This window comes from Electrona antarctica (assembly GCF_951216825.1).
Source record: "Electrona antarctica genome assembly, contig: scaffold_116, whole genome shotgun sequence".
Lineage (NCBI taxonomy): Eukaryota > Metazoa > Chordata > Actinopteri > Myctophiformes > Myctophidae > Electrona > Electrona antarctica.
The window spans coordinates 354,167-367,500 of record NW_027637470.1 but is presented as its reverse complement, the minus strand read 5'-3'; the positions used below and the strand labels follow the sequence as shown (position 1 = coordinate 367,500).

The 13,334-nt window shown below is 41.5% G+C and overlaps 1 protein-coding gene across 1 annotated transcript in view; it reads left to right on the top strand.

Moving 5' to 3' along the window:
* LOC306918910 (scavenger receptor cysteine-rich domain-containing protein DMBT1-like) overlaps positions 1–12,250 on the top strand; it is a gene marked incomplete at its 5' end in the record, with an annotated part of 35,333 nt that extends 23,083 nt beyond the window's left edge. The window contains 13 exons of the mRNA XM_079531751.1: positions 4,248–4,289; positions 4,871–5,170; positions 5,883–6,188; positions 6,384–6,611; positions 6,892–7,134; positions 7,226–7,429; positions 7,826–7,841; positions 8,695–8,789; positions 9,893–9,967; positions 10,471–10,533; positions 10,793–10,849; positions 11,068–11,127; positions 11,896–12,250. Coding sequence (XP_079387877.1) covers positions 4,248–4,289; positions 4,871–5,170; positions 5,883–6,188; positions 6,384–6,611; positions 6,892–7,134; positions 7,226–7,429; positions 7,826–7,841; positions 8,695–8,789; positions 9,893–9,967; positions 10,471–10,533; positions 10,793–10,849; positions 11,068–11,127; positions 11,896–11,903 — 1,697 coding nt within the window. The 3' untranslated portion in view covers positions 11,904–12,250. The remainder of the gene's footprint in view (positions 1–4,247; positions 4,290–4,870; positions 5,171–5,882; positions 6,189–6,383; positions 6,612–6,891; positions 7,135–7,225; positions 7,430–7,825; positions 7,842–8,694; positions 8,790–9,892; positions 9,968–10,470; positions 10,534–10,792; positions 10,850–11,067; positions 11,128–11,895) is intronic.
* Between the last annotated feature and the right edge of the window lie 1,084 nt (positions 12,251–13,334).

The following is a 13,334-nucleotide window of genomic DNA, read 5'->3' as shown; positions in this document are numbered from 1 at the left end:
ATGCAACGGCGTCCAATACATACAGTCACATCAGTTCATGAGGTAGTTCCATTATCATTTCAAAGCACGTCCAATATTTTTAGTAGCTCAAATTGCTCAGGAGGTCGCTTAGGAACTGGAAGGTTTCCTGTTTGATCCCGGGCTCCCCCAGAGTTAGTGTCGAAGTGTTCTTGGGAAAGACCACTGTCATGAAATGTGCCTAATGGACATTAATTATTCCATTCACGACATTCACGTCGTTGTAGACATTGTGCTACACTAGCTGCGGATGTACCGTGGCCCAAAAACTCTTCTGTGTTGCTCCTTCCCTAAAATCTTATCTCACTTTTTTTCCCCTGGGCGCTACTCTCCCTCGGCCAACCTGGGGCGAGCCAAGAACTGAGCTCATGCTTCATTCAATGCATGAGGAGTGAGCAGGCCGCTTCTTATCACCTGACAGGGGGGGGGGGGGGAGTTTCCCCGGTTGGACGTAGCGCGTGGAAGGAACATGTTATTCCAACCAACCAGTTCCTTTCCCCTCCATCAGGCCGGGCGCCCCGGCCGACCTCGTCGCACGTGGCAGAAATTACTTCGCCACACATCCTTGCCAGTCATTGCCTTATTATTATTATTCCAATTATTCAATGGAATAATTCATTTCCATTACGCACATTAATGATAGACCCGATGAGCACCTGCCTTGCATGGTTTCCGTCGACATCGTCGGTGTATGAGTGTATGTGTGAATGGGTGAATGTAATGCTCAATCATTGTAAGGCACCTTGGATAAAGGTGCTATATACTGTAAATGCACCATTTACATCTCCCAAGTTTGGTAAAAGCGCCGCAAACCCTATCATAGATTTCACTTTCTTCGTATATGGTATCCTTTCCACAGCACAGCAATTGAGGCGGCTCACTGTAATGACCCATCCCATGATTGTGTGTGTGGTTCGTCTGGTTTGATACTAATTGTTATGTTTTCTGTTCCTGGAGGAGAGGGCCACTGGGCCGGCCTGCTGAGGTGTGTCTTGGGATTGACACACCTGGTCCCAATTATCCCCTTGGGTATTAAAGCAGGCTGGCCGAGGCCATTCTCCCAACCCAGAGAGATGCGGTGTTGCATAACGTTTCGCGCTAGGGTAAATCTTTCACCAGACAGTGGCCTTGTGGTTAGAGTATCTGCCCTGAAACTGGGAGGTCGGGGTTCGATCCCCGGCCTGGTCATACCGAGCGAGGCACGGCTAGCCGCTCCAAGAGAACGCGGTAACGTGTGAGACAAAACCGTACGACTTTGAATTTGTTGTTATCACTTTGGGGAATGCCCAAGGAAGCTTACAGAAGGAAGGGACATGGTCACGTGACTGACTGGTCACATTCATGGATGCTTTCATGGGAGCCAAACTACACCCGGAGGTTTGGCAGAATGCAGTGACCAATTCATGAACAAACACTATTTCTGAATGACTGAGACCTTTTGTAAAGTAATCGCTTCTGGAAAATAACAGAAGACATATAACACATTATTGTCTGTTTCTTTTCAATGTGTACACTGTGTAACTGTGCAGAGGTATCTAAAGAGCAAAAAGGGTGCTATTGTTTCTGAACGTGCAAAGTATCGCAAGAATGTCCACAGTTTCCTGTCTGGCAGCCAAATATCTCGATACATCCGAGACAGAAACGATACCTGCTGCTGTTTAGATCCTCAAATAAAATGATATAGGCTACTGTGCACTCTGTGCACATCGAAAAGCAAGTGATTAGAAAACATGTAATATGTCTTCTTTTATATTCCTGAACCGATTTATATGACAAATTGTTCAGAAATAATGTTTATTATGAGCTGGTCCGTGTCATGGCGCAGCCCAGTCACATGACCATGACCTTTCCTTCTCTAAGCTTCCTTGGGAGGGCCAAGGAAAGAGTATTTCGGTAAGACAGGGTCAAGTTTAATGCTACACTAGGCTAGGTCATTTTGTTTTCCCCTTTGCTGATAAATCAGCTTGAAGAGACAATGGAACTGACATTCTTATTGACATTCTTAACTCAAAGGCTAGGTCTACATAGTATGATGATGAATGCTGTCACAAAAGCTACAAAATAAATGCAAATTAAGTCGTCATATCACTCTCAAATAAGTATGTATAGCTATGAACTTTTAATAACGTGCCACAGCACAAGGAAACCGATGCATGTCCTCAGACATTTCATGAGAATTTAGGACATAATGCATGTCATAGGCCTACCCAAAAGTGTGAACTTCTGCTGATAGGCTGATAGCATCTTACCACACAGGACACTGTGTGGACACTGCAGCCAACAAGAAGCAAACTATAATTGTGTAGCATTCAGTTACTTCACATGTGAAGATGAAGTTTGCATCAACCTGCACAATATCATGTGAGTAGTTTTTTCATCCTTATTTTTAGTTTACTTTAACTATTACACTGTATTTAGTCAAGTCATAGCAGCATCAACAGTTTGTCTGTATCATAGAAGGTCCTCACAGCAAACATTCCCCTCACCCTGCTGTGGAGAGAGCAAACTGTCCCCAGGTTTAAAATAAAAAATCACACCCGAGTGAAGTGAGGGGCGCTAATATATTAAAGTCTAACTTGTGTCTAACATGTTGATTAGGTGATGTAATGGTGATGTAAAACAAACGTGCATAAACATTAAATGCCATTAACCCATTTTGACCTGAGATCAGATTCTAAAAATGTCTTCTACATCCTGACAGTTTTCTGAAAAAGCTATGTTTCTATGTCAGTCGTTCTTCGATTTTTCAAAAATAGCAGACCTACAAGCTCGTAGCGCGCCACTCGGTGGCGCGCTATGAGCTTGTAGATCTGCTATTTGTAATAGCTAAAGCATAACATGATGCTAACACCAAAATGGGCGTTCTTAAAACAAACATTGAACTAAAAACAAACATTAAACCTGTATATAGGAGGGGCTAGCGACCCTCAAAAATGTGTGAAAAAGGGAGGAAGAGATCAAGAGTCATTATGAGAAAGTGATAAAAATAATGAATAAGAGAGAGGAAAACAGAACACACGCACGCGCACACACACACACACACACACACACACACACACACACACACACACACACACACACACACACACACACACACACCCCTCAGGGTATATTCTGGTCTAGGCAGGTATAATTTGCGCAGAGGTATATTAAGGGCTGTTACACCTGTTCGATACCCATTTCACCCCTGTTATGGGTTAATGTCAAAGTGTCATTGAGCAAGACACTGAACACCTGTTGACTTCAGGAGATCCCCCCCAGTTCCCCGGAGCAGTGTTGTCCATGGTGAGCAAGTTGACCATGGTGAACACCTACAAATACTACATTTGACAGCAAGCTGAAATTCGATGTAAACTGTGATTTGCTGTGTAAGAAAGGCCAACAACGCCTCTTTTGTTTGAGGAGGCTCGCCAAATTTCAGGTCGATAAATCTCTAATGAAACTGTTCTACAGTGCATTTATTGAGTCGATTATCTCATTCTCCATCATTTGCTGGTACGGAAACCTGAACATAAAGGACGAAAACCACCTTGGTAAAATGTCAGTACATTTCAGTATCCTGGATCATATATTTAAAGAACAGGTGCTTAAGAAAGCCAAGTCCATTTGTACGGACAACTCCCATCCCCTCAGCTCTGAGTACAGGCTGCTTCCTTCCGGCCTTCGCCTAAAGGTTCCAGGGGCCAAAAGTAACAGGTATAAATTCTCCTTCGTGCCTGACTGTGTCTATCCAGGCCTTAAACGACGATAGGAGGAGGAGGTAACTTTGTCGCTGTTATGAATTTCCATTGCTATACACTGAAACCTTGATCTGCCATCCTGTTTTTATTTTCTATGTGTACCATGTTCTTTTTACTGTATTGTATGTGATTCATGTGTCTGCCTGTTATGCTTTGCTGTAAACCAAATCGCCCATCGGAGACAAACAAATCTCTTGGAGCGGTGAGCTGCAGCCGTGCCGCGCTCGGGAATCATTTGATTAGTAAATTTGACCCCCCAATCCAACCCTTTGATGCTGAGTGCCAAGCAGGGCACCCATTTTTACAGTCTTTGGTATGACCCGGCCGGGGATCGAACCCCGACCTCCCAGTTTTAGGGCGGACACTCTAACCACAAGCCCACTGTCTGGTCCTACAGTAAATGCTCCTGATTATTACTAACATATTTTGTCTGTTCTCTCTCTCTCGTTCTCTCTCTCTCTCTCTCTCTCCCTCTCTCTCTCCACACAGTGCTGTATTTCCTCGTCTGCTGTGGACCTGCTCAAACAGATGGTGAGACAACGTCAATGCAAGGCATTATGGGTAGTGATAGACAGGTCATCTGATGTGTTCCTACCATCCTGCTATACTGTAATACACAATTCATTTTAATACATGCACAGTTGTTAGCTTTCATAGAATAATAGTCAATACTGGTCATTTGGATAGTCCGTATTAGCATCGTCGATAGGTAGATGAGGCATTGTTTATTCTTCCACTTCCTTGTTTCAGGGTCATGTGAAAAACAGCCATGTTCAAATGCAATGTACAACCGTAACATTTCTGCCCTGGTGATGGAGTTGGTAAAAATGGCACAAAAAGGAAAATGAATTATCTCTTTGTTATTATCACTGCTATTATAGTTAGTTATATAGTTGGAACTAGGAATTATCATGGAAGACGGAGGGGGGTGGCAAGATGTCAGATCTGGGAGCAGTTTGGGGTGGGGGAGGAGTGGGGTGGAGTCTTAGGAGGAGTGTTGATTTAAAAAAGAGGGGGGAAAACAAATAGTATTTATTACATTTTACACAATCCATTTCAGTTGTTCTTCTAATAACGCTAAATTTCATGTTTTATGTTTTTTTTTTTTCCAGTGAGGCTGGTCAACGGACCACATGCCTGTGCTGGCAGAGTAGAGATCTACGATGATGGTTGGTGGACAGTGTGTGATGATGTGTGGGATATGAATCATGCCCAGGTAGTGTGTAGACAGTTAGGCTGTGGAACAGCTCTGTCAGCAAAGAAGAACGCATTCTTCGGACCGGGAGTTTGGAGCATCTCGAAGAAAAAGGTCAGCTGTTCAGGCCGTGAATCAAGTCTCTCACAGTGCAGCCATTCTTGGATTGGAACATTTTACTGTGATCACAGTGAAGATGCTGGTGTTGTTTGTGAAGGTAAATATAGGCTACTAGAGGGTCCGGCCGCCATGCGGCCCTCATGTCTAGAGTTTGGTCACACGCTACGTCGCGCCACCTCACGTTTGTTTATGGTTGAGTAATATGACATGCCTACTACTATATGGGTGTATCAGCTTTGTTTATGGTTATGTCTGAGACAGGGTGACGTGGCCGTGGTTAACCCGCCTGCCAACCGGCCCTCCCATTAGCCCATTTTATTAATATAGGATGCACTTAATAAATGCATATTATTGCTACTGTAGGTCAGAGTTTACTATGAAAAGCATCTTGCGTCCGTCACGCCTCGTGACACGCTCCATATATGGCCAATACAGAATTAATTCCATATGTTGATCTGACCTCATCAAACCCTGTACACTCAAGACATGCTCTATATACGGCGTGTGTCATGGAGAAGACTGGATCATCACCTACATCTGCATATATGGAGCCGGCCAGCAACTCTACATCTGACCTCACAGATAGCAGATTAATAGTTTAACTCCTGCTTCTTAACTGTGCCGTATGAAGAAGCTCTGTTGTTTCAGCGCGACCTCACCCTTTAGGGCGTCTTACTGATATATTTTTAACCGTAGTATAATTGGTATGTACATGTGTGTTAGAATTTGTGAAAATAATTCTTGAATTTAACTTTAGAGGAGTGACTTTGAGAGGTGTTTTTAATCCAGATAAATGTACTTTCCAACAGAGCCCCAGCCTGTTCTCAGTGTGTCTCCTCCATGGTTGAGTCCTGGAGTCTCAGTGACTCTGAGCTGTGAGGTTAAAGGATCATCTGCAGACTGGAGCTTCTACTGGTACAGAGCTGTTCCTAAACCTTCACACAACAACTACATGTATGACCTTAAGCTCTTACCTGGTAGCCTCAATGGAACTGTAGAAGGTTCCGTCATCATTCATGATCCTACAGGAACAGGAGAATATGTGTGTAAAGCTGGGAGAGGAGACCCAGTTCATTACACTAGCTACAGTGAACCTCAGTTTGTCTGGTCTGGTGGTGAGTTTGTTTTACATATTGTAACTTCTAGGTAGATTTTTAGATAGCCCACATGACAGCCTCTGCACTTGCTTACTTACTTACTTACTACTTTTCCTATTTTCGCTCACATTCTCAGATTTTTCCAGAGTTTAGTTTAGTGTCATTGCAACACTGTTTTTAACCACTGACCTCTGACCCTGTGTTGTGTTTTAGATTCTCATTCTTCAGGTTCTCTCACAGTGAGTTCTAACAGAACTCAACACTTCCTCTCTGAGCATAATTCTTACTCAGTGAGATGTGAGGTTACATCTACTGAATGGAGAGTGATGAAATACGGTTATCAAAACAAACAATTACGTGCAGGTGAAAGTGTCACCAAAGTGTTCTATTGTGAGTCTGGACTGGGAGAGTACAGCAATGCTGTCAACATCACAGTATATGGTGAGTCCAGTGTTACTTCATTCAATACCTAACAATACTGTTGAATTCCATAAACTCATTACATATTGTAACGACCCTGCGAAAGACCCGGCCGTAACTTGCTCCTCCAAGGGAGCTAGCTCTCTTGGCGCAGCTTGTTGCTTGTTGCCTTGTCTACTGAGTTGGAGGCCGGGGTTCGACTCCAGCTCAGGGTGCTAAACGTTACAATATACTTTTGTATTACCCCATATTAATCCTAGCATATGGGGTGTTTATTTTTTATTTTTTTTACTTCTTACAGCTGGTCCTGTCATCCTGGTGAGTCCTGTTCACCCTGTGACTGAGGGACATGAAGTCACTCTTCAATGCAAACACAGAACACACTCGTCTCTCTCCAACGTGGACTTTTATAGAAATGAAGAACTGGTCCAAACTAACACCAATGGAGAGATGATCATACCTGCTGTATCTGAGTCTGATGAGGGATTCTACAAGTGTAACTATTCTGGAGGAGAGTCACCACAGAGCTGGGTGGCAGTAAGAGGTATACTGTGAACCCATTTATGTTTTACTTTCTTTTTGTATTAATTGTTAATCTGTTCAACCTTCAATGACTGGATCTACTCAACCCTCAGTGACTGGATCTACCCAACCCTCAGTGACTGGATCGCAACCTCCAGTGACTGGATCTACCCAACCCTCAGTGACTGGATCTCAACCTCCAGTGATTGTACCTGAACAGAGTTCTCCACATGTAGTGTGGTTGATTGTAGGACTTGTTGTGATTCTTCTACTGACCGTCCTTCTGCTGCTGCTGTATCGATACAGAACATCTAAAGGTGAGAACCACTCAAACAGAGTTTATCCCTACAATAATGTTAGTGTAAAACACTATTTTCTTTTCTTTTTTACAATATATGTATTGCATTTTCCTTTTTTTAACAAACAAACAATACAACAGAACAATACATAACACACCAGACAATACAATTACTTAAAAAAACAAAACAAAAACATGCAGTACATACATATATAAATACAGTAGGCTATAATATGATAAGGGCACTTAGACTGGTAACAACAACAGAGTCTTTATGGCCACAAGACCAAACAACTGCAGAGAATACAATTAGACACTTTCAGTCTCCACCATTAAATAGGATACATCATTGTCTGTAATATATTGGATGTAAAACACTATTTAACACATTTTACTCTTTGTTTTTAAATTACAGATCCATGTTGTGTCAGGTAAGTACTGATCTATATGTTTGTATAGGGCTGTTCCCGATAATTAATATCCTTAGTCAACTGGAAGCTCATCCTTAGTCAACTGGAAGCTCTTACATTTTCTACAGAGTATTACAAGACAGTGATAAGTAGCCTTGGGAAACAACAGTGGCCCATACTGTAGTTCAGGATCATATCTCCTGTGTTTGTAGCGTGAGGTGGCTTGATGTACACACCTGTTATACCTCCCCTGGACATGATGCATATGCCATAGGAACGTTACCCCCAAACCAACCCTTGACGCTGAGTGCCAACTGCCAAGCAGGGATAGGCACTGTCCCATTTTATAGTGTTTGGCATGACCCGCCCGGGGGAATTCAACCCCAACCTCCCAATGTCAGGACGGCCACTCTAACCACAAGGCCACTGAGGGTGTTACAGACGATGGAAGGGGTTAATTAATAGACTTAGTAACAAATTATAGTTGGCATGACAAGTTTGTGTTTACAGAGATAGAGATGGGCCAAGCTAACGCTGATGGCTAATGGGAATGGCACAAGATTTCAATGTTCGCTAACCAGCATCAGAATGAGTCTAAATCCACCATCAAACCAAGGAAACACCTGTAGATGAACCCAGGAGAAAATGATACACTGGTGCAGTTTGTCTGTCCCTGATACTGTATTATGACCTCATGATATGAGAATAGGTGTAGGACTAGCAATGTGTATAGAATAAAAACCTTGACGAATCAATGGATTCTTATTCAACCACCCAACTATGAGGGGGTCATCTGTGTGTAGCCTACTTTAAGACACGATCACAGCAGATCTTATTCACTACTTTATGATGCTAAATATTTACCTGGAAATAGATCTGTCAGGTTCCAGGGAACCAATCAGCACTCAGGAGCGGACCAGAGGACCAATCGGCAAGGAAGTCCAGACGGCCATTCCCCACTTCAGCATTGTAAGCCTTTCAATCAATCAAACAATCAATCAATCAATCAAACAAACAAACAAACAATTACCCCAGTCCTTGCCTCACTCCCCTGGCTACCTGTTAGATTTAGAATAGATTTTAAGATTGTATTATTTGTTTTTTAAAGCCCTAAACGGGCTCGCTCCCCAGTATCTATCACTCCTTCTAAATCCATACACCCCAGCCAGGTCCTTGAGGTCAGCTGACCAGCTGCTTCTGACTATGCCCTCAACTAAGTACAGGTCTAGAGGTGACTGAGCTTTCTCAGTGGCCGGCCCCAAACTCTGGAACAGTCTGCCCCTGCGGATTAGGTCTGCTCGCTCCCTATAGGAGCTTTCAAGTCCTCTCTTAAAACTTGTTTTTTCTCCATGGCTTTTAACTCTTGCTCTTTTGTTTGTGTTGTTATACAGTTGGGTGCCACCGATATTGTCCCTTATCATTTGACCCATTTAGGCCTGACCTCAACATTTTAAAGAATCCTTCTAAATCCTCCAGTTTTCTGAAATAAATATTTTCACGATTTTTCAAAAATAGCAGACCTACAAGCTCGTAGCGCGCCACTCGGTGGCGCGCTATAAGCTTGTAGATCTGCTATTTTTCAATAGCTAAATTATAACATAATGTTTAAAACACCAAAAGGGGTTCCCGCCCAAAATGGGTTAACTGTCCTTTTGCGCAGATCACGCAAACCTCAGCAAAAATAAAAGGACAATATCGATGGCCTCCAACTGTACCATGCTATTTTTGTCTTATTCTTCCTTTATTTGATCCTGTACAGGACTTTGGTTGACCCTTGGTCTTTGTAAATGTGCTTTATAAATAAAGTTTGATTTGATTTTGATTTGATTTGATGAAACAAACACACAGGCAAATGGAATATTTACAGATAGTTTCAACCAACTCATCTGGACAGCAATATAAACCAACCAAGGTCAATGAAACAGTCAAATTTAAGGCTCTCAAGCCACGATGTAAACATGTACAGTACGTAGCACATCATGTATCACATTATTGTTTAGATGAGTGGACGCTGTTAGATTTTATATCATCACAGTGTAGATGATATGAATTTACATATTTCTTTGTTTCAGACGAGGCTGCCGCTGAGTCCAGTGATGTGACATATTCAGAGATTGAACTCAAACATCTGGGCAAGAGAAAGAATGGTGAGCAAACAAACATAGTTTAAGGTTATGGACTGTATAGTGGTGATTGTATTTAACAACCACTGTCTGTCTGTCTGTCTGTCTGTCTGTCTGTCTGTCTGTCTGTCTGTCTGTCTGTCTGTCTGTCTGTCTGTCTGTCTGTCTGTCTGTCTGTCTGTCTGTCTGTCTGTCTGTCTGTCTGTCTGTCTGCCTGCCTGCGTGCGTGCGTGCGTGATCAGTCCAATTAATATCCTTTGTCTCGTCAAAATAAACAAATAAAGTAAAGGTAAAGAGTGTGCGTGCATGTGTGTTATGATGTCAAATATGCACATGACATGAGGATCCATTAAGACAATAAATTGTCGTATTGTTTTAGTCTCCCATAGTCCTAAATGAATGAGCTCAACTACTACATTGTCATACACAACACGGGGTGTCTTCATAACAGTGTAAAATCATTTCTACGTAGTTATTAAACATATACATTAAATACAAGTGTTCCTAACAGAGAGTTTCTTCCGCAGAGAAACCCGCTGATCCATTTGAGAGTTCTTTGTATTCTGAAGTGAAGACTGGATCACACACAGGTAATATTCAGTTCCTATCAGTAAATTGTTCATATGAATATCCGACATGCATTACATTTTGTTTTGGTGTAATTTTTAAGGGTTAATTATTTACCTCCAACATAGTGTGCATTGTGCAATACACTTCAGAGAACTTAATAGTAACTTTGAAAGAAGCAGCCAAAGTGTATATTGTGAATTGAACTGAATTAATTCAATATATCAAATAAAAGTTCTGAACAGGTTTTAATGCTTTATTGCTCTGACCTGTGTTTTGTAGCAGCAGATGTGACGTACGCCCAGGTTAACTACCAAAACAAAGACAGGAATAAGAAAGGTACGTGACATGTACCTACATGCACTGTCAATATACACAATATACTATAGGAGTTATATATAGCTCTACAATGCATCTGTTACATAATGAGAAAATACTAAAACTACAGCAGCAGCTAGACATATTAATATGGTTAAAGATTGAAACAGCTTGAATCAACATTGTGGATGTGCTCTACTTATAATTTGTTAATATGTGTGTGTATTGACATTCATCAGCAGCTCCAGAGCAGAGTGAAGATACAGTTTATTCTCAGGTCAAAGCAGGGACATCTCTCGGTAAGATTCTGTCTTCATATAGAACAGCATGCAGAGCTAATGCTGCTCATAACATAACTAGCCGTTTCCTCAAGACCTCATGTGTCACTTTGATTAGCATCTTGCCATGTCATTTAAGTGTTAGCCAACATACTTCTCCATTGTCAGTAGTTGTTATGACAACCAAATTTATAGTAACATTATTGAAAGGATTGAGATGTATCATGTCATTTTCGAAGGGATCTAAACTCTATTTGATTCAGTGTAGCAGTGAGTGATGGGTGGTGAATGGTAGTGGTAAAACTAACCGCAGAAGAGAGAGATCTGCCATGCATGGTTCATAAACCATAATGTTTGTGCATCCACTGACCAATGATAAGGTTCTATGAACATGGTGATGCCCTGTAAACTGTTTATATTGTTCATCAATAGCTGTGTAAGGCTATTGTGGTTCACCACTGTCTTTATAGTTGTGGTCCCTTGAGTTGGATTGACTTCATAGTTAACATTCTTTACAGAGCTGAAGGCCAACAGATCTGTCCATGTGTGTAACCTAAGCAAGACACATAGGTGAAAGCAAATAGCGATATCATATAATTATAATGAGAGTAAAAATTAAATAACTTCAGAAATTGTGGTGGGAGAAATGTAACTGTTGGGAACTATACAGAATCTCTCTGTGTATAAATGCAATGCATGTGACTTTTTGGAAGTTAAATTGGTAATGCCAGACTGTGACATCTATTTGGAGTTTTTTTTGTTAAATTGTATGACGCTATTTAATTTCAGGTCTGTGAAGAAAACTGGCTGAAGGGAAAAACAGTCCTGCAGATGTTAGAACGAAGTCTATGGCTCTTTTCTTTTTTTAGGTATTGTTTCATTGAAATCTTATTGTCATCACATGGCTTTGATCATGTTTGATGTTATGTTCGTAACTAGGTGCCAAGGATATAAAATGTAACTTTTATTATGCTTTATACATATAATGCTGTTTTAAATCATGTGCCATTGATTCCAATTCCATGCTCCAAATGTAAGTGCTACCGATGACACTCCTCTGCAGGGACCATACTGTATGTAAATGATATTATAACTATTTCTAATGCAATATATTTACTGTGCATTGTATTCTGTCAAATGAACAAATAAAATCTATATTATGGTCCCATTTGAACTCATTGAACAGTCCTAAAACTGCATTGTTTGCAGAGTCAGATAAAGCATTGCACAAAACGACCCAAATGACCCGCCGGCTGTCGGGGTGCATACTTAGTTTAGACTAGTCATTATAGACATGGGTTAAGGTTAGGTTTAGGTGTGCAAATATCAACGATGCACCAAGGCCCAGACGCCGTGGGGGCCCATGGCCATGAAGGAGAAGGAAGAAGAAGAAGAAGAAGAAAGAAAAAGGAAGGCGACGGTGAAAATAAAGCCTGGGTACCGAGACTATAGTGAAAAGTTGACTCGGTCGCATGAAGAGTAACACCAAGGATTGGTCAGTGATGTCACTGACTGACTGGTTTATAAACAGCTTCAAGTCCGTACTATAGCCTACTTCCGCATTGCATAACAGTGACATCACTGTCGAGTCCTTCTTGGTGAACAAAATATTTGCACCGGGGCCTATCACCATGTCGGTTCGCATGTGTGATAGACTCAAAAGGTTACTCCAAAGGGAAACCTTTTGGATCGTTTTACTTTAAAAGCCACCAGTGTTCCCTGGTTTTAATCGTGACAGCCATGCAACGCCTGCTTGCAACCAACAGCTATCTAGACTCCAATGACAGTTGGAAGGAGTTGCATTGGTGCAGTTAAAACTGTTTTTGTTGCAACTGGTGTGGTTTGGGCTTTAAACAGTACCAATTTTTGGTCATTTGCCAGTTAATTGGATTGGTATATTAATGTTCAGCCAAGTCAGATGCTCCACGGTGGATTCAAACCTCTAGACTCCACAGTGGTGGACGTGTACTTTCACTGGCGGCCCGGGGCCCACATGTGGCCCCCACCTTCACTTAATGTGGCCCGCAGGTTAATATCTGAATTCTGATATATTATTGATTTCAGCTGTTACAATTCCCAACATGCAAACATGACCCGCTTTAATTACTTAAGTCTAAATTAGTAGCTTAATGACTAGTATTACAATTGTATTGTCTTTTTTATGTCCAATGTATTTGCATTTAAGTTCATAAAGTTAACTAAACACATTTGAAATTAAATAAAAAGTT